This window comes from Podarcis erhardii, assembly GCF_964252035.2.
Source record: "Podarcis erhardii genome assembly, chromosome: 3".
NCBI classification, from domain to species: domain Eukaryota; kingdom Metazoa; phylum Chordata; class Lepidosauria; order Squamata; family Lacertidae; genus Podarcis; species Podarcis erhardii.
Genome location: NC_138507.1, coordinates 24711799 through 24738349, shown reverse-complemented (window position 1 = coordinate 24738349; position 26551 = coordinate 24711799). Strand labels below are relative to the sequence as shown.

Sequence of the window (26551 nt, the reverse complement as noted above, 5' to 3'; positions counted from 1 at the left end):
TGGTGGTGACTTAGGCTGCAATCCTAACCCCACATAACTAGGAGTGTGGATTCAATAGTACTTACTTCTGAAAGGACTTCGATATGGTTACACTGTCAGTCTTGCAGATGGCAAGCCAGGCTTCAGGACTTTGGACAGCTCATCTCACACAGCTTTCTCTGAGAGCAGTCCTATTAGAGCAGGCATCCCCAAACCCAGCCCTCCAGATGTTTTAGGACTACAACTCCCTTCATCCCTAGCTAACAGGACCAGTGGTCAGGGATGATGGGAGGGGAAGGAGGCAGAAAGCAACCGCAAGCTGGTGGCAGCAGCCATTGGAGGAACCACAGCCATTGGAACCGGGCTGCCACTGCACTCAGCTCTGTCCCCAGCTCCTCTGACATCCTGACACATGGCACATGGCACCACATGCCGCCGGTCCCTCATTCTTTTTCGGAAGGTGGCGCCTCTGTATGAGTATGACCAATCCTGGGTATCACCCAGACAGTTTGTTTCTAATTAGTAAATGCAGAACTGAATTAGGTTGGCAGATTCTATCAATTTATATGAGGAATCTTAATTTTTTACACATTGAAAATGTCCTTGGGTTGAAAGCCACTGTTCAATTTTTTTTAATGTATTGTTGTGTTCAGTGCTTCAGTGCTTAGGCCATAAGCCAACAAGTCCATTTACATATCCACAAAAGGATTATGCAGTAGACTTTGTTTCCATTCCATTGTGGAGCAGTTTTGAAGAACTGTGTGTGGGCTGCTGTCATGGTAGAAATAAAGAAGATGAAGAAACTACTTTCATAGGAATATAACCCACATATTATCTTGGATAATCTGTAAGCTGTTGCCTTCCATAGATTTTTACTGGGAGAGTCCCATTAGTCTCAGCATCCATAACAGGTTTTCCGAATATACTGTAATGTGGATTTAAAATTGTTCTGTGTAATGTAAATCTTCCTTTACAATAGCAAGGCAGTAATAGTATTATTTTAAAAACAAAATATCAGGTGAAAAGGGTCACCAATTTAACTAAAGCAACAACTTGAGAGCATGAAGTTCATTCTCAAACTGAACCCAATACCTCCAAATGAATAATCTTCAAGATTAGCAATATCTGGCTATTAATGAAACCGTTTCTGCTGTCATTCTCCTGACACTCACACATTGTGCTACTGAAAGGATTTCTTAAAAGGAAAATCATTATAATTACACTCTTAACATTTGTTTGTTCCTTTTCAGAACAATAGGGATGTGTTAACTGCAGTGATAAGACTTTTGCAACAGATTTTATAAAGGGTCCTGTGCTCGTTTCATCTGGTTTTTGCAAAGTTTTGAGAAGAACAAGCTTTTGAGTGCTGTATTTCTGGGCTCCCATCCAATCTGCTTGTATAAACTTCTGAATAATCAGTTCAGAAGATGCGTACTGCCCCTCCTACCTCTAAGGTTTCAGACACCAGTGAGATTTTTTTTGAAGACGCTGAAGTTATTTTCAATGAGAACGGTGGTGTTCTAAAAGAAATTTAAAAGATAAATAGGTGTTTTCCTTCTTCCAACTGCATAGCCGGATTTGTGGTATGAAACCACAACAAGTCATGAGAAAACTGAAACCAATGAGGGCTCAGCACTGTATCCCACCACCAACTCCCCTGGGTCTGAACCTTTCTGCTCTGTGGCTTCGCTAGGGAGTTCCTTGTCTGAAGCCTCCCACAATTCCTTGTCATGCAGCCCGTCCCTTACACCCTCATTACATCCCCCACCCACAAATCAACAGATCTCTGGACTGCGTGGGATAGGGCGTAGGGGTTGTAGTAGGAAGCAGAATTGCTTTGTGCAAGTGGAAGTGCTTTTCTATTAGTGCAAGGCATCCTTGGATCGAAGCCATAGAACTGGAGGTTTTCTGCCAGAAAGTGCTACTGAATGCAGAAAGGGATCGTGCATCCTTACTAGAAGGAATCACAAGGCGTTGCTGGAGGTACTACATACTTAACAGATAGCAGACCTTGGACCACCTCATTAAAGGGAGTGAGTTTGAGTGAACCATGCATGGAAAGATTCATAGACACTTGACCTGATCTGTATATCTGCATTCCAATCCAAACATGATCCAATTTTTGGAGTAAACCCAAAAAATTTCCCCATCCTTAGTTTCACTGCTTACTGCAATTCCTTTTCAGAAGATGCTCAAAGGACTGCAGACTTTTGATCAATCTATTTGACTAGTTTTGCTGCAGTGGAAATAGGAGCAATACTAGGCCAGGCACATATATACATACCCCACACTCAGTAGCTGCCTGCTTTAAATGACTTTTATTTATTGTTTCTTTGCTATCACAAAAGCTCTCAACGTGCAGCTGTGATGTAATCTGATCACCAGTCTAGCTAATCTTAAAAATGTAGTAATTAAATAATAGGTATTTATTTGAGGATTTGTCAGGACTGGCTTTACGGTAATTTTTAGAAGTTTTGAATGGATCTCATAAACATATAATGCTTATCTGAATGAAGTTTTGAATTATTTGGGTCTGTAAAGAACCATGCATTGAGGAGAAATATATATATAGTGTGGGGGAGGTTAATTTTGACCTTCTATAAATAAGCTATGTTCGTGCAACCTTCTGACCAGACTCAGAGAAAATTCAGTGGGTATGGAGTCTGCTCTCATGACACACTATTTGTGTGCATGTCCAGCCATGTACAGGACTCAACTTCTGCCTAACCCAGGGCTAGCCCTACCTTTAGGTAAAGTGAAGCAACTGCCTCGGGTAGCATATGCTGAGATATGGCAGCTCTCAGTTCTGTTGGAGAAATGTTGGCATGCCTTGTCCATCATGAGCAACTACCCTGCTGACCTCCCTCAGGGACAGGGCTGTAACTTACTAATTGTGAAATAGGTTTTAGCATCCAGTCCTACTATATGTGAATGGGTGTGCTTGGGTGTGCCGTTTTATCCTTTGTCTCAGGCAACCTGGCTTCTAGCATCTCTGAGGGTGAAGGGGGGAGCAGAGGGGGCTTTGTCCATCCCTTACCCTGCTGCTGACCTTGCAACAGCCATTTCCTGGAAGGGGGTCTTTTGAGAAACTATTAGCTGCCATGCATGTTACTTTGCAAGCTCCGTTGCAAGAGGGCTCTGTGGCAGATGCAGTGGGAGCCTATGCCAGCTGCCTCAAATTTGCCCTCAGAGCAATTTTGTAGCTGCAAATGAACAAAAGAGAAGGGGCGCAGAGGTCCCTTATTTCCATCATCAAAGCCCTGCACTGTCTTTAGGTAGGGCTGGGATAAACTCCCTTTCTGAAACCCCAAAGAGCTGATGCAAGTTAATGTAGACAAGATTGAGTTAGATGGACCAACGATGGCTGCCAATGATGTCCATGTTGCCACCACTGTTGGCTGCAAAACTTGCCCCATAAGTATCTTTTGAAATCATAGCCTTGAAAACCAAAAGGGCAGGAAGGACAATTGATTTAATTGTATACAGCACCATTCATTAATATGGCGCTTTATTCAGTGGCCTGTGCAACACAGACAGATTCCAGCCTCAAGGATCATACAGCTTGATTGGGGGCGAGAGGGCAGGATATGTGGTGTGAACTGCATGAGCACAATTAGTGTATGCAATAACGTGCTTACTGACTATAGCGCCTTCTCTGCATTTGAAGGAAAATCTCCATTGGAACCAATGGCATTTCCCCATGGGTTCTCTTTGCATAACCCAAATAAAGCGCATGCTAAGGGCATTTACGCCATTAAAGTAACATCTAATTTGACCATTGAGAGCTACAAGTGGAAGGCAGCATCTGTCTTGACCAAGGGCTCATCTGCACTGAATCAGAACAAATATCAAGCAGGTTTTCTGCACACTGGCTTTTGCTCTGATTCAGCAGTTAAACAGTGAGTTTTCCCAGGGAAAGTGATGGGGCAAACGGAAGACTACTCTGACTCATGCCTAGAAAAGCACAGGGCAAGCTGAAATGTGGACAAAGCCAAACACCCACAGTGATTCTGTGGAGGAGTGTGCTCTGTGCAATAGGGTCTAGGGCAGCTTCAGTGGGAGGGGAGACATGCCGGAAAACAGACTGAAGCATCCAGGGAAGCTCCACTCACACTGAGTGCCTCCACCAGATTTTGGCCTGGGTACCCCATACCATGGGACGTGGGTGGCGCTGTGGGTTAAACCACAGAGCCTAGGACTTGCCGATCAGAAGGTCGGCGGTACGAATCCCCATGACGGGGTGAGCTCCCATTGCTCGGTCCCTGCTCCTGCCAACCTAGCAGTTCGAAAGCACATCAAAGCGCAAGTAGATAAATAGGTACCGCTCTGGCGGGAAGGTAAACGGCGTTTCCGTGTGCTGCCCTGGTTTGCCAGAAGCAGCTTAGTCATGCTGGCCACATGACGCGGAAGCTGTATGCCGGCTCCTTCGGCCAATAAAGCGAGATGAGCGCCACAACCCCAGAGTCGGTCACGACTGGACCTAGTGGTCAGGGGTCCCTTTACCCTTTACCTTTACCCCATACCATACCATCACTGTCTGGTTTGTATCACTAAGTTTCACTCATGCCATTTTAGATCCTTCTTCACATCTACTCTTGCTCATAGTACCATGCCACTAATATGAGCCTCTGTTCATGCTATTAAATGTGTGGTTTATTATCAACAAAAACACCAATGTTTTCTTATCCATTCATCCAGCTACATGGGGCACGACTCATTCATGCTAAAATCCCAGTGCAGAGAAATCCTGTGGCCATAGCCACTCAGAGAAATTAGTACATAAGCAGGGAGGACCATATGACTTATCGGCGGTAATAAGCATGTGTGCAACAGGTCAAAAATGCGCTGTCACATCTTTGCAAATTCCTTTTGGGAAGTTGCAGGGCCCTGCCAGTTCATTCATTACTTCCTCCATGCAGCAACAGCAGTGGAATAACTATTGGAGTGGGGCTGGGGATCATATGACACAAGAAAAAACATGTTTTCGTCACAATCCAACACGAAGTTAAGTGTGCTTTAGCCTGTTCATTTATTTCAACTTAAGCATATTTACTGTATTTTTTGCTCTATAAGACTCACTTTTTCCCTCATAAAAAGTAAGGGGAAATGTGTGTGCATCTTATGGAGTGAATTTTAGGCTTTGCAGCTATCACAGAAGCCAGAACAGCAAGAGGGATTGCTGCTTTCACTGTGCAGTGATCCCTCTTGCTGTTCTGGCTTCTGAGATTCAGTATATATTTTTTCTTGTTTTCCTCCTCCAAAAACTAGGTGCGTCTTGTGGTCTGGTGCGTCTTATAGAGCGAAAAATACGGTAAACCTCGAGCTGGGTGGTGTGCATTATGCACACATGTAAGGTAAGCATGTCAGGGAGGAGGCTGCAGCCCAGGGTTAGCCAGTGTGCTGCCCTCCAGAGGTTTTGGGCTGCAACTCCCATCAAAAGGAATCTGTATGTGCAGTGGTCAGGGAAAATGGAAGTTGCAGTTCTGACCACCACATTGGCTGCTCCAGTTCTAGCCTAACCTTTTGCCAGGCATGCTAGTTTTGAATATGGAGAAACTGTTCTTTGTTGTTTTATTTACAGGAAGGAATATCCATCTATTTTTTGCATCTGGAAGAGACCGTCATAATTTTTCTAACATGATTATTGCGCTTTTTTGTGGAGCATGAATACCATATATGACTGCTTTCAGACAAAATATCTAAATATTCTGTCATGAAGTGAAGACTGCACCATCTAAAACATACTCATCTAAGTTGGCCATTGATTGACCCGTGTAATTGTCTGGTTTGTTGCAATGTATGTCCATCATACCATTTGACCTGTCTGCTATCATATGTCTTTCAATCAAGAGCACATGGTAGTTTATGTGCATTCAATCCTTACCTAGAGTGGGTTGTTTTGTTATCATAATTAGGTTCTTCAAGGATGGCAGCTGATATTCTCCTTGGTGAATATTTAGAGTAGAGTCCTACATTTTGTTACAATTCACTTGCTTCTTTCTTTCTTTCTTTCTTTCTTTCTTTCTTTCTTTCTTTCTTTCTTTCTTTTTTTTTTTGCAAAGATGCACGGCAAAATTAATAAGCCAAATAGTTTGAATTCATCATGTAAGGTTGCAGGTGATTATTTCAGGGTTCTGCTTGGTCACTTAATATAACTGCAAAAGAGTAAGACTCATGTAAGCTACATAATGAGAGCTTCTCTGTCTCTGCATTTGGACAGAGCATCCCATGATGCGTGTGGTTTGCAGAAATCAAATTATTTATATATTCCATGAAGATGACTCTCAACCTTTCAGTGTAAGGCAGGCATAGGCAAACTAGGCCCTCTTGATGTTTTTGGGACTACAACTCCCATCATCCCTAGCTAACAGGACCAGTAGTCAGGGATGATGGGAATTGTAGTCCCAAAAACATCTGGAGGGCCCAGTTTGCCTATGCCTGGCGTAAGGGCTATACTTTTATTTTTCCACACTATACTTCCCACTTTTGCAGGATCAAACAATGCAAAAAGTTTCATCTGGTCACATTTGCAACTGTTTGATAGAGGACCCCTAATGTGAAAGTCTGGATGTCTTTAGCAGCTCCAAACTATCTCAACCCCTCCCCCCTTGGGCAAATATATCCCTTAAACGGCTTCACTTTTTCTTTCTTGCATTCAGAAATGCAAAAAAAAAATAGAACACTGAAGTTACTTTAGGATGCAGTTGCAGAATGATGTATATTTTGTCATTATATTATTATTTTCCCATTATTAGGACAATAAAGTAGTTCAGATACATAAGACTATAGGAACACTTGCATAGGATGATTAAGTGTACAAAAGCAAATTATTTATTATAAAAATCACCTAAAACCTTGTACAATATTGCTACTGAAACTAATATCACCATTTTGATCTGCTGGTGCAGACATAATGCTAAACCATAACTGTGCAATGCTTGGACTTGTGAGCCTCTTCCTTCCTGGCTTTTTCTCCTCTGACACAAGCCAGAGGAGGACAGGAGAAGCTTTCATATTTGGATTTAAGCTAGCCAGATTTCCATGTTACATTCGAAGTACGGGAACTTTGGTTAGTTTAAACTCCGGTTAGTAAACAAGGCAGGATTATAAGCAAGTTGATATTGGCTACTTTGAACTAACCATACTTCAGACTTCACGTTTGGGAACTCTGGTTAGTTTAAAAGCAAAAGTATCTGATTTCCTCCTCTGGTGGAGCCTGGGGCTTGCCAAAGCTCAGGTATGAAACACGAAATTATGGTTTTAGTATTCTATCCAAACCAGGCCATGATATGGAATGTCAATAGTATTTATGGGTTTGCTTTTCTGCTTCTTTTGCAGTGTTGAAATATAGGTTGACAAAATGTTTACATTTAGCGTGTTGAAAATTGTTAGTCACTATCCAAAGCGCTAAGCATTAAGTATTATTATTACTTTCACAGATTTTGTTGTATTCTATGGAATCCAATTTTTCATATAAAAATGGAGTTTGGGGGCCACCTCTTTGAAAAGGTAACATTTCTTCTGTAGTTAAATGTACCGTAGCCTTAAGTGCAGTTAGCTTTGCAGACAAATGTATTTTAAATTTGCAAGCAGTAGGCATTATCTTGCATTCTTCCATGTGCCTTTCTTCCTGTAGTTTGCAGTGCAAATTCATAAACTTCACACCAGGAGTCCTGCTGGGTTGGTTGATAGTTTAGGTGCTTCGACAGTCGCATGTGCATAAAATATGTAAAGGATTAGGAATATTCATTGAAGCTCTCAATCGGCAGGGCCATGGAGGACCAACAAAAAATGTGAATTCCAATTTCTTGTTTGGTAACTCGTTCACATTTGAATGCCTACACTGCAATCTTTGTGGGCTGATTCTTATGTTAACTAAACAGCATAGCTGACCCTCTGCTCTCTACATCACTGTAGTAACATAGACATTAGGGCAGGCATAGGCAAACTCGGCCCTCCAGATGTTTTGGGACTACAACTCCCATCATCCCTAGCTAACAGGACCAGTGGTCAGGGATGATGGGAGTTGCAGTCCCAAAAACATCTGGAGGGCTGAGTTTGCCTATGCCTGCATTAGGGAAACCACATGGGTGGGACATTTGGCACGGCTACATTCCACACCATTGCCACTAAGCCAAGGGGAAGAGCAGTGATGTGCAAGAAATATCATTATATCACACACCCCTCCCATTGCATGCGTTACTAGAGGGGAGCAGGAAATAGACATGTAAAATAGATAATCATACAGCTTGGGTAACATAGGAATCTGCACACAGTATGCTTTCTTCTCAAGTGTCTTGACTGCTGTCTGTTTGTGAAGACTCTGTTTAATTGCTTTGGGATTCCTTTGATACTGGAAACCACAATTTTGATTTATTCCACCCGCCCCCCGGAAGGCCATTATTTATGCAAGTGTTTACAGGCAATGCAACAATGCAAGAAATGCTCTTGTTAAACAAAAGGCATAAACAAAAGGCATACTGCATCACTACAACATCTCAGTGAAAGCTGACTTTTGTAATAATGTGAAGACATCTGCAGGAATTTTCATCTGTTGCCATAATTCCTCTGCAGCTCACAGAAAATAATAGCTTGACACACAAATCCTTTAAACCCTGTGCTTTCCATGTGAAGGACTGTTGCTCCACACTTAGCAAAGTTAGATTATTTCTAGGTGTTACAAAGTTGCTATTTATTTTTTTATTTCATGAAATTTATACACAGCTTGTTGTGGGATGGGGAACATATCTCAACATGCATTATTTGCAATACTTCCCATTTGTTTTGCTCTTCCTCCCCCACCCCAAGTTCTGAAATTGTGCCTGGCAGATATACAAACAAATAAAAAGTGTTTTGTTTACTTTTGTTTAGGACTGGCACTCACTGATGAGATGGTGCTGTGGCATGCTACATAAACCGTATGAGTCATACGGTCATACAGCACCAGTACTGAATCCCATTGATAAAGTTTATTTCTTGGGGTAGGTTGTAAGGACATGGGTGGGAACAGAATATATGGGTGGGGTATAAATTTTATATACACCCCACCCATCTGGCTGGGTCTTCCCAGCCACTCTGGGCAGCTCCCAACCGAATATTAAAAACACAATATAGCATTAAACAATAAAAGCCTTCAGATGTCTTCCAAACGTAAGATAGTTGCTATTGCCTTGACTTCTGAAGGGAGGGCATTCCACAGGGCGGGCGCCACTACCAAGAAGGCCCTCTGCCTGGTTCCCTGTAATCTCACTTCTCTTAGTGCGGGAACCGCCAGAAGGCCCTTGGCGCTGGACCTCAGTGTCCGGGCTGAACGATGGGGGTGGAGACGCTCCCTCAGTTGTTGTTGTTGTTAGATAAAGGCTCTGTGTATATAGAAAAGGAGAACTTCACAAGGGTTAGGGTGTCCTAAACTCTACATGGATGGTACATGAAGATCACGTAATTCATTTCAGATCCACACACAGAAAAGGGACAGCAGTACTGAAGTCTCAGGCCAAGCCTCCTAAGAACATCCAGAGACTCTGTCTGGTTGGTTCCTAGGGTGGGGCCTTGTCTATGGTGTGACCAACACACAATTCAGTTCAGTATTCTGGTGAGCATGTGAGGAGGAAGATGCCCTCAGAGCCCTCATGATGGGTGCAAAAAGAGGTCATGATAAGCAGGGAACCAGAGTTATATGAGGGGTGGTGAAGAATGGGAACAGAATACAAGATAAAAAGGCCCAGTGACTGTGTATGTATTTTTTATTTTACTAACTACACATATATCTTGCCTTTCCCCACAAGGAGCTTAAGGCAGCAGCATACACGGTTCTCCCCTTTTCTCCGTTTTATCCTCCTAACAAGCCTGTGAGACAGATTAGGCTGAGAGATATCTCTGGCCCGAAGTTACCCAGTGAGCTCATGGCCAAGCAGGGGTGTAAACTAGGGATGTGGGAGAGATTTGTTGGGCCCTCTCTCCTCTCCCCACGTGCTCCCTAATTATATTCTGGGTTCCCCTTTCCTCAATCTTCCAAAACAGATTTAAGGGGGGATGCAGGTAGAGGAAGTTCTATTGTGCAGCCTAAAGTGTTTGTGCTACTGTGACCATTTAGTTGTATGGTATGCCATTATATCTCAAGTGTCAAAGGCCAGGGCAAATAGGTGTCTCTTCATTTTGCCTAAAACAGGCATCTCCAACCTTTGGCCCTCCAGATGTTTTGGACTACAATTCCCATCATCCCTGACCACTGGTCCTGTTAGCTAGGAATCATGGGAGTTGTAGGCCAAAACATCTGGAGGGCCACAGGTTGGGGATGCCCAGCTTAAAACATATCTACGAAACACATTTTGCAGATAAAAGCACTGAAAAGTGTATTTTGCATCAAAAAGTGCATATTTTAATTGTATGCTGACTTCTCATACATTCTTTCAAAAAAATCTGCAAAAATGTGATGGTACTGAACACCAGAAATACTGAAGGGGGGCAGGATTAGGCTGCTCAGCCCATATCTAATCTGAACCCAGGTCTCCCTGGTCCTAGTCAAACACTCTCACTGCTATTACAAATTTCTCAAGGTCCACAGTGGCTTCAGTAACCAAACAATGATCTATGAAAGTCATGAATTACATTGCAGATCCAAAAAGAGCTGAAAATAGTAAGAACTATACTAAAAAGGAAGAGTTTTGATGTTTCCACCTTGTAGGTTACACTGGCATCCAATAAGTTTTGTAATCAAGATTAGAATTGTTCTGAAAATATGTCATGTAAGAATGGTTTATTCATACCTAGATGCTACAATTGGCTTATGAAATTGGTTTTTCATTCAGTAGGAAAGAGGCTGATTTTAGCATTCAGTGTGCTTGTTTTGAATGTCTTCAACATTTTCACTTGCTTTCACAATATTTCAGTTAGCTGCAAGATAGGCTCCATGACTTTGTTGCTAAGAATAAAAAACACAGTTTTGAAGTCCTCCATAGTATTGAAATTATTTCTGTGCTGTTAGTTGAATTATATCACCATTTTCAAATCATGCTTTCAGTGTGTTTAAAGCTCATCTTAACATCCCTTCCTATCGACACTGCATAAGAAATGTTCTCCAGAGGAAGACAAGAGTAACTGAAAAAAACAATGAAAGACATATGTGAATTGAACTTTTGTGAGTTGTTGGGGTTAGGATATAAAGGAAGTAAGAGGGACACAGGAGAGTTCTCTGGGGAAGGTATAACATATGGGAAGAGGTGGTATTCTGACCATTCATTTGAAAAAGAAACAGACATAAGCAGTCAATTGTTGTACTCTAATTCCCATCAACTCCAGCCAGCACAGACATTGGTCAGGGATGATGGGAGCTGTAATCCAACAACATCTTTAAGGCTGCAAATTCCCCACCCCTGCAATAGATGAACTTTTTACTAGGCTGGTAAATTACCTTTGAAATATCACACAGAACAGTAACAAGTCAGCCAAATTTTAATGGATTGGAAATAACCCCTGTATGTATTGTAGCTTTCTCTTTCCTGGGGAAAGGAAGGAGCAAAAATACTTATCCAGATCCTAAAAGAAACCATTGAGTGTTAAGGTATTGATATCTGATGAGATATCTCAAGGTGATGAGAGAAGGCAGCAGCTGCCCTTCTGAAAACATTTCCTGCTGCTCCAAACATGGCACCAGAAGCATAGCATTGCTTCATGAATTTCAACAATGTAATGAGCAAATAGAGTAGTGTAATAAATTTAAAATTTAAAGCCAGCAGATGAATTTGATTTCTTTCTTTTTTTAAGAACCTCAGTCCCCTAACCTAGCAAGAAGGAGCCAATGAAGCTCAGATGGAAAATAGGCAAGTTTCCAGACACCAGGCTGAAGGCCCTAAGACGCTCCAAGCATAGACCTTGAATGGGAGAAAGGTGCAAGGATCCTTTTCCCAATCTCTACACCTGGAATCGAACTTTCCCCTCCGCCATGTTGTCCCCAGATATGCTCCAGAGGGTTGGGGTAACTCCTAGAACAGATATAGAGTGTGTACATGGGGAGCAGAGAGGGAGAAGGTTGTACAGGCAGAAATACTTGCACTGATAGAATAAGTGACTTGGAGGTATATTGGACTCCACCCTTCGTTTCATTATGTGTGTGTACATACAACTAGTTATTTGACAGGGCTCAGTGAAGCTGGCTTAAGTACAGTGGTGCCCCGCAACACGAATGCCTCGCAAGACGAAAAACCCGCTAGACGAAAGGGTTTTCCGTTTTTCGAGGCGCTTCGCAAGACGAATTTCCCTATGGGCTTGCTTCGCAAGACGAAAACGTCTTGCGAGTCTTGCAAGTCTTGCGATTTTTTTTCGCTTTCCCCCCCCTTTTCTAAGCCGCTAATAGCCGCTTTGCTGCTAATAGCCGCTAAGCCGCTAATAGCGCTAATCCGCTAAGCCGCTAATAGGGTTGCTTTGCAAGACGAAAAAACCGCAAGATGAAGAGACTCGCGGAACGGATTCTTTTCGTCTTGCGAGGCACCACTGTAATTGGTTTCTGGCCTGCATGAAAATGTTGTCACAGAAATGGCCACTGTAAACCTGTGATTTGTGGTGAAGCTACATGCCTTTACATGAAGACACTTGTAAAAGGTTTGCGATGGAGGCAGAGCCGTCCTTAGAAAGCACTGCTAATAACAAGGCCAGTGGAAGTGATGATATTCCAGCTGAACTATTTAAAATTTTAAACGATGATGCTGTCAAGGTGCTACACTCAATATGCCAGCAAATTTGGAAAACTCAGCAGTGGCCAGAGGATTGGAGAAGATCAGTCTACATCCCTATCCCAAAGAAGGGCAATGCCAAAGAATGCTCCAACTACCACACAATTGCACTCATTTCACATGCTAGCAAGGTTATGCTTAAAATTATACAAGGCAGGCTTAAGCAGTATGTGGACTGAGAACTCCCAGAAGTGCAAGCTGAATTTCGAAAGGGCAGAGGAACCAGAGACCAAATTGCAAACATGCGCTGGATTATGGAGAAAGCTAGAGAGTTCCAGAAAGACATCTACTTCTGCTTCATTGACTATGCAAAAGCCTTTGACTGTGTCGACCACAGCAAACTATGGCAAGTTCTTAAAGAAATGGGAGTGCCTGATCACCTCATCTATCTCCTGAGAAATCTCTATGTGGGACAAGAAGCTACAGTTAGAACTGGATATGGAACAACTGATTGGTTCAAAATTGGGAAAGGAGTACGGCAAGGCTGTATACTGTCTCCCTGGTTATTTAACTTATATGCAGAATTCATCGTGCGAAAGGCTGGACTGGATGAATCCCAAGCTGGAATTAAGATCACCGGAAGAAATATCAACAACCTCAGATATGCGAATGACACAACCTTGATGGCAGAAAGTGAGGAGGAATTAAAGAACCATTTAATGAGGGTGAAAGAGGAGAGCGCAAAATATGGTCTGAAACTCAACATCAAAAAAACGAAGATCATGGCCACTGGTCCCATCACCTCCTGGCAAATAGAAGGGGAAGAAATAGAGGCAGTGAGAGATTTTACTTTCCTGGGCTCCATGATCACTGCAGATGGTGACAGCAGTCATGAAATTAAAAGATGCCTGCTGCTTGGGAGAAAAGCAATGACAAACCTAGACAGCATCTTAAAAAGCAGAGACATCATCTTGCCGACAAAGGTCCGTATAGTTAAAGCTATGGTTTTCCCAGTAGTGATGTATGGAAGTGAGAGCTGGACCATCAAGAAGGCTGATCACTGAAGAATTGATGCTTTTGAATTATGGTGCTGGAGGAGACTCTTGAGAGTCCCATGGACTGCAAGAAGATCAAACCTATCCATTCTGAAGGAAATGAGCCCTGAGTGCTCACTGGAAGGGCAGATCGTGAAGTTGAGGCTCCAATACTTTGGCCACCTCATGAGAAGAGAAGACTCCCTGGAAAAGACCCTGATGTTGGGAAAGATGGAGGGCACAAGGAGAAGGGGACGACAGAGGACAAGATGCCTGGATGGTGTTCTCGAAGCTACAAACATGACCCTGACCAAACTGCGGGAGGCGGTGGAAGACAGGGGTGCCTGGCGTGCTTTGGTCTATGGGGTCCTGAAGAGTCGGACACGACTAAACAACAACATAATGTGGTGTTAAAAAAGACTAGACAAATTCATAGAGGATATGCCTTCCAATAGCTACTTAGCCATGATAGCAAAGTGTAAGTCAGAGTTAGAGAACCTGAGGTCCTCTAAATGTTGGGCTACAGCTCCTATCATTTCTGACCGTTGACTGTTCTGGATGGGACTGTTGGGAAGGCCACAAGTCTTTGCTGTAACTCCAGTAGAACAAGCAGCTCTCTGAATACCAGCTGGTGGGGACAAACTTCAGTTCCTTCTGGGGGCATCTCGCGGGCATTTACTCCAGCAGAGCTCTTCTTCTGTTCTTAACCTTTAAGCAGTCATGGCTGGGGATAGGAGCAAATTTGGTTTGGATAGAAAGGTGCCACGCTTTTTAGCGGCTCCAAGCAGCTTGGAAGCTGTTCAGGGTTTAAAAGAAAAACTACTTCATTCAAGTTTTGCAGTACTGTGTATTCTGGAGGGTAAAGGTAAAGGGACCCCTGACCATTAGGTCCAGTTGTAGCCGACTCTAGGGTTGCGACGCTCATCTCGCTTTATTGGCCGAGGGAGCTGGCATACAGCTTCCGGGTCATGTGGCCAGCATGACTAAGCCACTTCTGGCAAACCAGAGCAGCACACGGAAACGCCATTTACCTTCCCGCCATTTAATCTACTTGCATTTGACATGCTTTCGAACTGCTAGGTTGGCAGGAGCAGGGACCGAGCAACAGGAAATCACCCCGTCGCGGGGATTCGAACTGCCAACCTTCTGTTCAGCAAGTCCTAGACTCTGTGGTTTAACCCACAGCGCCACCCACGTCCCATGGTATGGGGTACCCAGGCCAAAATCTGGTGGAGGCACTCAGTGTGAGTGGAGCTTCCCTGGATGCTTCAGTCCCGATTCTGGAGTGTACTGAATTCCAACCCGCACATTTCATTGGGAGCAGCGGAAGAGGTGGGTTTGCTCCAGAATGTGTATCAGCCTGAAATCCTTCACCATCCGAATTAGATGCTGCAGAGAATACCTTTGTGTCTCCTCAGATGGTGAACAGCAGATTATAATAGGTCTTTGCCAAACTTGTGATGCTAAGTAAAGGCAGACAGGGCTTCTTTAATAGTATTCACCAGCAGGTCACAGAAACACGAGAAGCGTGTGTGTGTGTGTGTGTGTGTGTGTGTGTGTAGGGGGTGTATTCATTCTGTAATGCTTTCTGTCTCCAAGTATAGCCATTTTTTAATGCACAAAACAAAGTATAATGATTTCTTTATAATTGGAGTTAACTATTCTTAATTCAAGTACTTATTACCTGGCTAATTCCAGAGTGTTTCTTTCATGTGCAGTTTTCATTGATGAAAATTATGTCACTAAGGCTCAGCAATTATTTATTTTATGCAGCCGTATATTCATGGGTGTTTCAGGGCTCTAAGAAAAGGAAATAAGTTTTAGAGGGTAAAGTGTTTGAATGGGGGAGCCCTAATGTTTTGAATTAACCTAGTACAGTTAAAGTAATTCAGTGTCATGCAGATATTCACAAATGTTAGTAGGCAACTCACTCTCATCTAGGTTAGTCATTGTGAATAGGCGAGTGGACATTTATTTCTATATATCTTATCTTTTTTAAAAAATAATTTTTATTAACCGGCCAATCAAATCAAATCAAATCACATCACATAAATTCCGAATTACAAAGCCGAATTTTAAATTTTGTTGAGGGAACCCATATTTCAAGATCCAAAGGGGGATTCTGATCATCTTCTTGCCACTGTGTTAATGTCCAAATCAGTCCAAACAAAGTTCATAATTCTATCCAGTCTTATCTTGCTGTTTCCACATCACATCTTGTTCATATATTTTCTCTTTTTTCTTTATGATCTCTTCTGATAGTCTCCTTAAGCCGATAAACACCAATAATAATCCTGTGTGAATTTTTCCGTTCTTCCAATCCTCAAATCGAGATGGTTTCCATATATCATCGCCTTCATAGATAACAGCGCTCTTTCCATCATTAATTACAGAACTATCGTTCTTAAGTCCCACTGAGGAGTTTCACCCACAATATAAAAACAGCTCTATTTCTCTATTTCTCCTCTCAGACTTAAGTCCTCCGACAGAACTTCCCAATATGGCGACGGAATTTTTAACTGCGTCATTCCAAAGCCCTTATACATTCCACACTCTTCTTAAAACATGCTTTGGTTCGAAGGTTTATATCCACACAGCCTTAAATCCATAGCTTAAGTCCTTAAAATGACATTTCTGACTTGTGAGGGGGGGGGGATTCTTGTTTAATCACATAAGGGAAAGTTTTTTTCCCCTCCCCCATCAGTCCCTTTGCCATACCGAGTCTTGGCATATCTTCTCATGATTTATACTTGTTTTATCAGAGATCTCTTCTGTTAGCAGTCTTTACTCCCCCTTCTTCCTTGAAATATGTGCATTCGCTTCATCCAAATTGTTTCTTTTGAAGTTCTTGCAGCTAGTGGAGACGGCGATCAGACACGGCGTCCAGGAGCACCGAAATCCACAGGAGGGCATTGTGCCTGGTGGCCCCATCCCCACAAATTCGGGGGTGGTATAGGGCACAGCAGGCAAGGGCTGTCCCCCACCACAATCTGGGGGGGGGGGGTAGGGAGGCTATTTACTCCCATCACAGCTTCCAATTTACCTCGTGTGGGTCGGAGAGATGTTATTGTCAGCCATCTTCTGATGCTCCCCTAGTGGTCCCTCTATTTCTATATATCTTATCAGTATAATATATGAAATGAAGAAGGTTCATACTCCCAGTAGAGAGGGATGAACTTCTGCGTGCACCCGGACACAGACATACTCATATACACCTGCCTGCCTTGGTTTAGCATGGCTTGGGTCTCTCTTGACCTTTGGAGAAGAGGTCTTCATAAAACTCCACTCCTTGCAGCAAAGTCTTCTGAGCACATTTAGATTACCAGTTTTGGGAGCTGTAGTTTCTTATTCTTCCTGCTCAATATACTGGAGGAACACTTCCCAGCCTTCATGTTAGCAATGCATTGGGAGTTCAGAAGAGCCCAAAGTTTCAGCCTCGCCTACCATTTCCCCCCTTTCCCCATATATAATCTACTCTGACTAAACCCACAACTTGACATCTTTAGGAAGTTTTGGAAAGGGTCCAAGGCTGTCTCCAACAGCCAAGTTATAGTGATTCAGATTACTCTTAGGTCAAAGAGGGTGCCTTAGCAACACATGAGGCCAGGTCGGCTGAGGTCAGGAAGAAGGGGGCAATTACAGTAAGTACAGCCTTAGAGCTCACTTCCCTCCTACAATACCTTTGTTTGCCTTCCGCCTTGGAGAACAGAGATACATCCACCACGATCACAGCAAGTGAAGTCACTTGACAGCCACAGTGGCCACTCAAGTCTCTTTCTTCCTGCCTGCTGGAAGCTGTAAACAGAGACATCTGAAGCAGCAACTGAATGGATCAGCAGCAAGTGGTGACCAGAAAAGGTCAGAGCAGTGGGATGAGTGGACAGAAAAAAAGGACAATATTATTCATTCATTCCTATATACCATTTAAAGCTGAAAACGGGCTTCTAAGTTGTTTGCTACACACACACACACACACACACACACACACACACACCAGTTACACAAACATTAAAATGCATTTATCTTTCCTTGAGCGCGCCAGCACAGACACAGATGTCATTGCTGCTGCTCCTCAGCTGACAAGTCCTTTCTCATCTCTAATCCCGCTATCCCTGTCCCATTTAGGTACCTTTGTGCATTGGGGACTTGGCAGGGGATGCAAGTTGGAGGGCAAAGAAGGGGAATAGGCTCTCCCTTTAATCCAGCTGCTCTGCTGCTTAAGAAATGTGGGAGAGAAGCAAAGGGCATTGAGAGATTTATTTTTCAGGGTTAGTACTGGTTTGTTTGTTTTTTTGAATTATTTCAGGGGAATCTAGATGTACTTTTTTCTTTTAAAAACCTATTGGGATGTCAGTTCCTTTATTTTGTGTAGCACTCAAGGCTGCACTTTTGTTTTGCTCAGGAAAAAGAGGGTCCAATTACACTTTCAATGAATCCTCTAGAGTCTGAATGGCACCCTAGATTAGAGACGGTTGCCATTCACACGATAGCCAAGAAACTGACGTCATCATCCATTAGATCAGATCCTGTGAGTCCCATAAAATGATACTTCAAAGTCAATCCACTGAAGTTATAATGTGGTAAGACTGTATTCTCTGGCTTCAATTTCTGTCAGAATCCACTACTTATTTGTATTGCGCGTTTGCAATAGTTTTCAATAGCTATGTTTTCTCAAGCAAATATGTCAAAAGGCTGTGGAGAAGCCAACATAAAGTATAATCACGGAAATGTATGGCTGCTCTTGTGAAGATTGCTCTCCCAGCTCAGATGCTAATTTCCTTTTGAAAAGTTTAATAAACTGAAAATTTGAGAATTTTAGAATATTTCAATCATTCTGTTTTGTTTGCAGAATTTCACAGCTGCAAGATCTTGTATAACATTGAGCAAAAGAATTAATCAAACTCTGAACACAATAGAAACACACTTAATTAGAAGTCTTCTTCTTTTTTTTTTTTTTTGGTGTTTATTGGGCATTAGATTTCCCTGAAAACTAATGAGGAAAGTTATTAAATGTAGAAGAATCGAATGCTTCTGTAGCATATGTCAACTTTTGCTGGTGAGAAGGCAGGAATTTTATATTTTGCACTTTAACTTTTGAGTCATGTTGATTTCTATGAAACAGAGTTAAGCACATGTTGAACTGAATCATACCTGTACAGCTCAATTCTCATAATTTACTCATGCATTCTTTAGTAGGATTTAGTTACTGAGAATGACTTAAATTTACAGTGCAATCTGTGTCACATTAGCTAGACTGAGCCCTAAAAATTATATCTGTGACACTATCAAGTAGCCTGCTAAACATTTGGATAATCTTATTGGTCAAAATGCTGGCATCCATCTGTTTCAACAGACAATCTCTGGGGATGAAGTCAAATTGCTGGAGAATCTCAGCGTCTGCTGTGACTGCAGAGACCAGAAACTTGTAACTGCTACCTCCCATGCTGTTTTTAGTGCTGTAGCATCACCAAAGTGATCTCTCTGGGGCACAAGCAGTGTGCAGTGTCTATGGAAGTTGCCCAGAAGACAAGATCCCCCTCGCTGATGTGAGCCAAATGAAAGTAAAGTAATACATTTGGCACCAGCTTGGTGGCAAGAGTTACTGGAATGAGGCATACAAGATATCTTAGGGATATATCTATATTTGTGTAGAGTTTACTCCTTAGCCTTTTCTTCTCCTGAAGATGTCCCCACCAAGGCAGTGGGTATGGATTTTTCCTCAGAGTTTACTCCAAAGCCTTTCTCACAAATAAGTATAGCTGCAAGCCAGCAGAGGTTTAGGATCAGAGTTTTCCTTCTCCTAGATAGGCTACCTTCTTAGGTTGATGAGGCCCATCTGTCCCTCATTTCCCTCTAAAGCACATGCAGAAACTGCCTTCTTGACAGTTGGACTCACTGTTAGTCTCGTCTGCTCCATCTGCCAGAGTCTTTCTTTGCATGCAAGTCCCTAACTCAGTGGGGATTTGAGACCCATCTGCTCCCCTCCCCTGGTTTAGCTAGCCTCGTGGGAACTAAGTGCAGGGTGGGGACCAAAGGCGGACCAACTAACCCAGAAGGAGCATGATGTGTCCCTCACCAAAGGTACTACTCTGCCTCCAATAATTAGTTCAGTACGGTATAACCACTACACCACACTGAGAGCCAGAGGTTAAGAGCGGTAGACGCGTAATCTGGGGAACCGGGTTCGCTTCCCTGCTCCTCCACATGCAGCTGCTGGGTGACCTTGGGCTAGTCACACTTCTCTGAAGTCTCTCAGCCCCACTCACCTCACAGAGTGTTTGTTGTAAGGGAGGAAGGGAAAGGAGAATGTGAGCCACTTTGAGACTCCTTTGGGTAGTGATAAAGCAGGATATCAAATCCAAACTCTTCTTCTTCTCTTCTACAAGCCAGTGGTAAGAAATCTCCAGCCCTGAATCTGCCAGGCCTCCCCATTTGGCCCACAACAGCCATGCTCACCTGTCCTGTAGTTGATGTCGTATATTACATAGACTCTTTGTAAACTGTTTGCTAAGTGACTGTAATTTAAGCAATTAAGTAATAATTGCAGTGCCATTTTTTCTTTGTAGTACTTTAAGACTGTTGTTGCATTTCTCCTATCTGACTGATACGTGTTCTTTGTGTTCTGTCGACAGATCAGCCATACTCATGGTCTCCTCAGCACTTCGATGAGGAATCATATTCTCCTGTTTCAAGGAACATGAAAGGATTATCTGGCAGTCACAACCAGCCACAGCTATGTTCTGCTCATACTTGTGGTTTAGCATCCCCTGAAGATTGTGAACACCCCCACGACCATCTTCACCATGGCCAGGAGTCGAGGCAATCATATCTTCTCAGCCCCACGGAGAGCTGCCCGATGGACCACCATCGCTGCTCGCCGCGAAGCTCCATCCATTCAGAATGCATGATGATGCCCATGGTTATGGGCGATCATATGTCCAGTAGCACTTTCCCCAGAATGCACTACACCTCACATTACGAAACTAGGGACGATTGCACCATGTCTCATGCTAACACTAAGATTAACCGGATCCCTGCAAATCTGCTGGATCAGTTTGAGAAGCAGCTTCCTCTCCACAGGGATGGCTTTCATACCCTACAGTACCAGAGGACCTCAACGGCCGCCGAACAACGCAGTGAAAGCCCAGGGAGAATACGTCACCTTGTTCATTCAGTCCAAAAACTTTTCACGAAATCTCATTCTTTGGAAGGCTCTTCCAAGAGCAATGTCAACGGGACAAAGGGAGATGGCCGAGGAGATGACCACCACCACGGACATCATTCTAAACATAGCAAAAGAAGTAAAAGCAAAGAGCGGAAACCTGAGGGCAAGCATAAAACTGGGATGAGCAGTTGGTGGAGCTCCGACGACAATTTGGATAGTGATAGCACTTACCGAACACCTAGTGTTGTAAACAGGCATCACCCGGACCATATTTCTCATTGCTACCCTGAAGCTCTTCAGGGACATTTTGGGGACCTCTCATTAAAGACTTCTAAAAGTAACAACGATGTGAAGTGCTCGGCCTGTGAAGGGCTTGCGATGGCCCCTGATGGCAAATACATGAAAAGGAGTTCTTGGTCTACGCTTACAGTAAGCCAGGCTAAAGAAGCTTATCGCAAGTCATCTCTTAACCTAGATAAGCCTCTAGTTCATCAGGAAATCAAACCTTCCCTGAGGCCATGCCATTACCTTCAGGTAGGAGCTAAATGTCATATATATATGACATTTCCCATATATATATATATATATATATATATATATATATATATATAGGAACTCATTGTTATAAGACCACTGGAGGATTGTTGTTTTTTATGTGCATGCCTTAGCCTTACATGAGTTATTTGCTGTCAAGTTCTCTAGTTTTGCACCTTGGAATAAAACATAAGAACAAGATGTTCAGAATAATCAAAAAGGAAAGAGTAATCAAACTGGGCATGTAACAGATCATCATTTAAACATAATCCTATTATCATATCACTGCTTTAGTAATTTCACACAAAAAAAGCTTCTTCTTTTCTGTTTCTTTTCTATTTTCTATTCTATTTCTTTAAGTTCATGGTATCTTCAGCTGATATCTTGTTTTATTTATTTACTTTTACAACCCACAAGCATAGACTAGTGATGAGGAGCAGCACAAACCCACTTCCTGCCCTTTCACGAGCTGCTAATCACCAAGCTCCTCATTGGCTTCCCTGAGTGGAGTCAGTGGGGTCTGGGATCTTCCATTGCTGCTGTCTTTGAACAGTGTGCATGTTGCCTGCATCTAAATTCTGCCTTGCTCAATAAGGGATAAGTACAAACAATGCCTACTACGTTCAGCTCACCATGTACAGAATCCCAGTACCATCTCTTAAAGGCAGCTGGAAGTGGGCAGGTAGCTTGGGGAGCTCAGAGAAGAGAAAGGGTGCTTAACCTTTTCCCCGCGTGCCTCTCCTTTGCTACAAACGGCCCCTGCAGGATTTTCTGAATGCCCTGGTCCTCCTGCCTTGATTCTTCAACTAATTTCGCCTTTCCTGAAGCTGCTTTTAAAGATGTCATTCAGGCTTTGTTACGCGCACTTGAGTGCAATGCGTAGTCAAGCCCTTCGTTACATCTATTTTGTTCTGATATCAGACGTTTCTTAGGAAAAGGAAATTATAGGAGCAATTCTATGGCTACTTAATTGCAAGTTCCATGGACATGTCTGCCCCCACTTCCCAATAAAGTCCTGAGGGATAAACTGACATGACTCAGGTGATTCATAATCAAGAGGCTCTCCTATCTGAAGAAGTGTGCATGTACATGAAAGCTTATACCCAGAACAAACTTAGTTGGTCTCTAAGGTACTACTGGACAATTTTTAAATTTATTTATTTTGACTGCGTCAGACCAACACAGCTACCTACCTGAATCTAGATCAGGGGTTGGCAACATAAGGCCCATGGGGGTCATTTAACCACCCCATGGACCACCACCGCCCGGTCGATTGGCTCCCGTGCACCTTGCTAAACCGGCACGAGCCAATCGAGCAGGGACCACCTTCCGTGATGTTGGCCGGCTTCCCATTGGCTGCAGGAAGCTCCTGCAGCCAATGGGAAGCTGCGCACGCCTCCTCCGCACCAGAAGGAGCGCCGAAAATAGCGTTTGCACATGCTCACACACACACACCCCACCGCGGTGTCTGCAGGACCATGAACCGGCCCAAGTCACAAAAACCTTGCCGACCTCTGATCTATAAGGATTTCCTGTTGTTGTTTTTCAGTAATTAGCAACTCCATGTACTTATTTGAAAAAAGTAGCATAGTGTAGGTTGCCAGTACCCAGGGCCATGTAGAGCAGCGCGGAGGTGAGTGAAACGTACAGGGTATGCGTGCGCATTCAACTGCCCAACAGCATCCGCGTCACCCAGGAAATGGCAGCTGCAGAGATAAGAAAAGAAGAGCTGTTCTGTTATTGGGAGAGGTCCCTGGTTTGCACGGAGAAGCTGTTTTCAACAGAGTCCAGAGATGGAAACACACAGCTATATTGAGGCAGCACTGGGTGTTGAAATTTGCACCCCTAACAATTTTGTTCCTGGGGCAACCGCCCCATGCTACGCCACTGCTTGAAGATCAGAAAGAGACACTGGAGAGTGGAGCTTTAGCCTTCATACCAGCTTACGCATACCATTATTCTATCTCAGTTACTGCCTAAATCTGTTATGGGCTTTGTGGGACAAAACATATGAGTGCCTCTATATTTTTCACTGAGGAGGTAATAGAAGCTTTGAGGAGGGCATTCAGATTAGGGAAATAATGAGATTTGAACACCTTTTCCCTGTACTACTTTATTTCAACACAGTTATGTTGTGCTGCTAATTAGTATTCTTTTCTTCTTTTTTTTAAAAAAGCATTTAGTATACAATACAGTCACAGCAAAGGAAAGGAAAGAAGATAGCACCAAGCCCATATGGTATCCTGGCCATGGATCTCCCATAGTATATTGAGTGCAGCCCTGCATAAACATGCATATGATTTGGCTGTTAGTTCTTATGTTAGAGATGTTAGAGAGTTATGTTGCTCAGTTGTTGTTGTTATCATCCATCATTGTGTTCACACTGCTTAGATTAACCTATCACTGTTTGAGTCATTTGGTCTGCAATGATATTTGCCAATAATGTTTGTCTAATTTATTCAGAAAATGTATAAGGCTTGAATAAATAATCAGATGCAGAGAACTTCTAAGGCTGCTGGATAAACGATGGGAGCTCAGGGTTCCAAAATAATAGGAACAGCAACATTTGCCAGGCTGCTACTAAGAAATACCTGGAAATGTATCCTGGTTAGCTAAGAATAATTCACAGAATTTTGAGCATATATTTTAAACAATAATATTAATAATTTTATAATTTATACCCTGCCCATCTGGCTGGGTTTCCCCAGCTACTCTGGGTAGCTTACAGCACATAAAAAGTTGTAAAACATTAGACATTTAAAAAATCCCAATACAGGGTTGCCTTCAGGTGTCTTCTAAAAGTCAGATAGTTGTTTATTTCCTTGATATCTGATGGGAGGGCATTCCACAGGGCAGGCACCACTACCGAGAAGGCCCTCTGCCTGGTTCCTGGTTTAAGTGTTAGTTTTGAAAACAACAGTGCACCATCCTCTTAATAGTAAATTTGAATCCAAAAGAAACCTACACTTCAAATTGTGATATTTGAATGCTCATTACTGGGACAAACAATGTACTCAAAGGCACCGTGCACAACAGAAGATTACAAAGTAGCTGTTGGAATGCTAAATCATACATACAGTATATATTCAGCATTATTCTGATCTCATAATTCAGAATGAAAGAACTGTCAATTTAGAAAATAAAAAAATGGAAGGTGGAGTAAATGGGCTGAATCTAGCAGAATTATAGGTGTCCACAGAAATAGTTTGGGGAGTTGGGGCAAGCTCTTTGATGTGCAGCTGCAGATTGCTGGCTTGAATATTTGCAGTCTTTCTACAACTAAACTCCATGTACCATTACATGTTGCTGAAGAGAAACAACAAGGAAGAACGTTGGGTTGTGCCTGCTGGTGATTTATTGTATTGCATGAGATTATACATTTCAGAATGAATTTCCAACAATTGCTCTGTTTGTCCATTTAACAGTAACAGTGTGAGGCACTTGAAAGATGTACGGCTTCAATTTGTCCACTGAACAGCATTACTGTGAGAATCTAAACCAAATTAAAAATCCTTAAGGCTGAAATTCAGACTCTTTACACCGAATCTGCCTTGGTTGTGGTGAATGCCTGACATAAGGCCTGAAACCAATGCTTGTCTGTCCATACAGTAAAGGAAATTATAATGCAAAATGGATTGGAATCTTTGAGGGTCTGGGGCGAAATGCTCCATAACTTTCATTTGTAAATTTCCCCTTGGGAAATGTATTCAACTTTTCCTCTATGGACACTCAACAACACTCGACCAAAAGCCAGGCAATCAGTTCAACTCATTGTTGAACATATACATGTCTTCCACCCTGCCCAAAGTGCTAAAGGATCATTTACCTGTGAATGGTGTAAGTGAGAAGGAACGTGCCATAAGGATAGCCATAACAGTTTGGCATGGTCCAGTAATTCAGTGAGGCTCATGTTGCCTATGGCACACAATAATAGATTTTTTTTTCTTTGGTAAGCAGGTTGGTAATGAGTCCTCAGCAAGGTTATAAGCAAATACAGGCAGCCATGTAGATGGACTGCTCATAGAACTATTCTGTGGATTGGATGAACAGCATTTTTTCTGTTGCATGAATTGTCTGGGTGCTTTAAGTTCTACATCCACTGACATATCTCTATAATTATGCTAAAGGTCTCCTCATTAGCTTCCCTTGGATGTTTCATTATTTACAGAAACACTTGTATATGTGCTCTCCTTCCCATTATATCCAACTTCACAGATTGCACAGCTTGGGTGACAGATTCCAGGATCAAATAATATTTGCTTATAATCACAAGACAATTGATGAAAGTTGATGTTTGTGATGTGCACAACATGAAAGTTGTCTTGTCTTCATGTCGCTTAATCTAGTGCTAATTGCTTGAATTGCAACACAGTGCTTATGTAATTTTCTGTCAACACACAGATACTCTTGTATTTTTGAGTGCACTATGTTTTACATAGCTTTGGTATGTCGTATATTAGATGCCATCACTGGATGTTCTCACGGGAAAATTTATGATGGCTTTAATTGGACCAACTGTAGTACAAACATCAGTTACACAGCTAGGATAATCTATTGTGCGATTAATTCTGTGAGACGAGGAGTAGTTGCCTTCGTATACAGTAGATTGGCCTGATTTGTGCTTGAACCCATATTCCTTTCCTACCATGGTTGAACATGGTTGTATTCTTGTCCAATTATCATTGAGATCCAGTCCAAAGTCAGAACTAGTATTGAGACTGGAAGGAACTCAATAAACTCCTCATGTACAGATGTATTTCCATCACTTTCTTTCACAAATCGTACACCTAGAGACAGTTGTTCCACACCAGAAAGACCTGCTGTTTCATCTTCTAAAACTGAGTACCTCATGCAAGCATTAGCCTTCATAACAGTATCTTCCGTCAAAAGTTGGCCACATCTTGCATTGCTTGGCCCAGTATCCAAAAGTTCATGCTTTTTTAAAAACAAAAGCAACCATCCCCTGCCTCATCATGAAAACTGTAAAAGGTCCACCATGTTACCTGTGGAACTGGTCTTACCATGAAGAGCAAGGTCCTGTAACACACAATACACAATGGTTGATATTTTAGAGTGTTTATTTTCTTTTATATCGCTTGTATATGGCATATTAAGTTGTTGTTCAATTGACATCTTTTTCCTGTTCGTGACAGAAAGGAAGTTAGAAGCAT

The 26551-nt window shown here is 42.6% G+C and overlaps 1 protein-coding gene across 10 annotated transcripts in view; it reads left to right on the top strand.

Annotated features, from left to right (window-relative positions):
* DLGAP2 (DLG associated protein 2) overlaps nucleotides 1-26551 on the top strand; it is a 412887-nt gene that overhangs the window by 295283 nt on the left and 91053 nt on the right. For 8 of the 10 annotated variants that reach the window (XM_081856886.1, XM_081856887.1, XM_081856883.1 and 5 more), the window contains one exon: nucleotides 20314-21380. In XM_081856886.1, coding sequence (XP_081713012.1) covers nucleotides 20314-21380 — 1067 coding nt within the window. Of the gene's footprint in view, nucleotides 1-7431; nucleotides 7489-11739; nucleotides 11866-20313; nucleotides 21381-26551 lie in introns of those variants that run through there. The other 2 variants (XM_081856888.1, XM_081856889.1) reach the window with 2 other exon arrangements.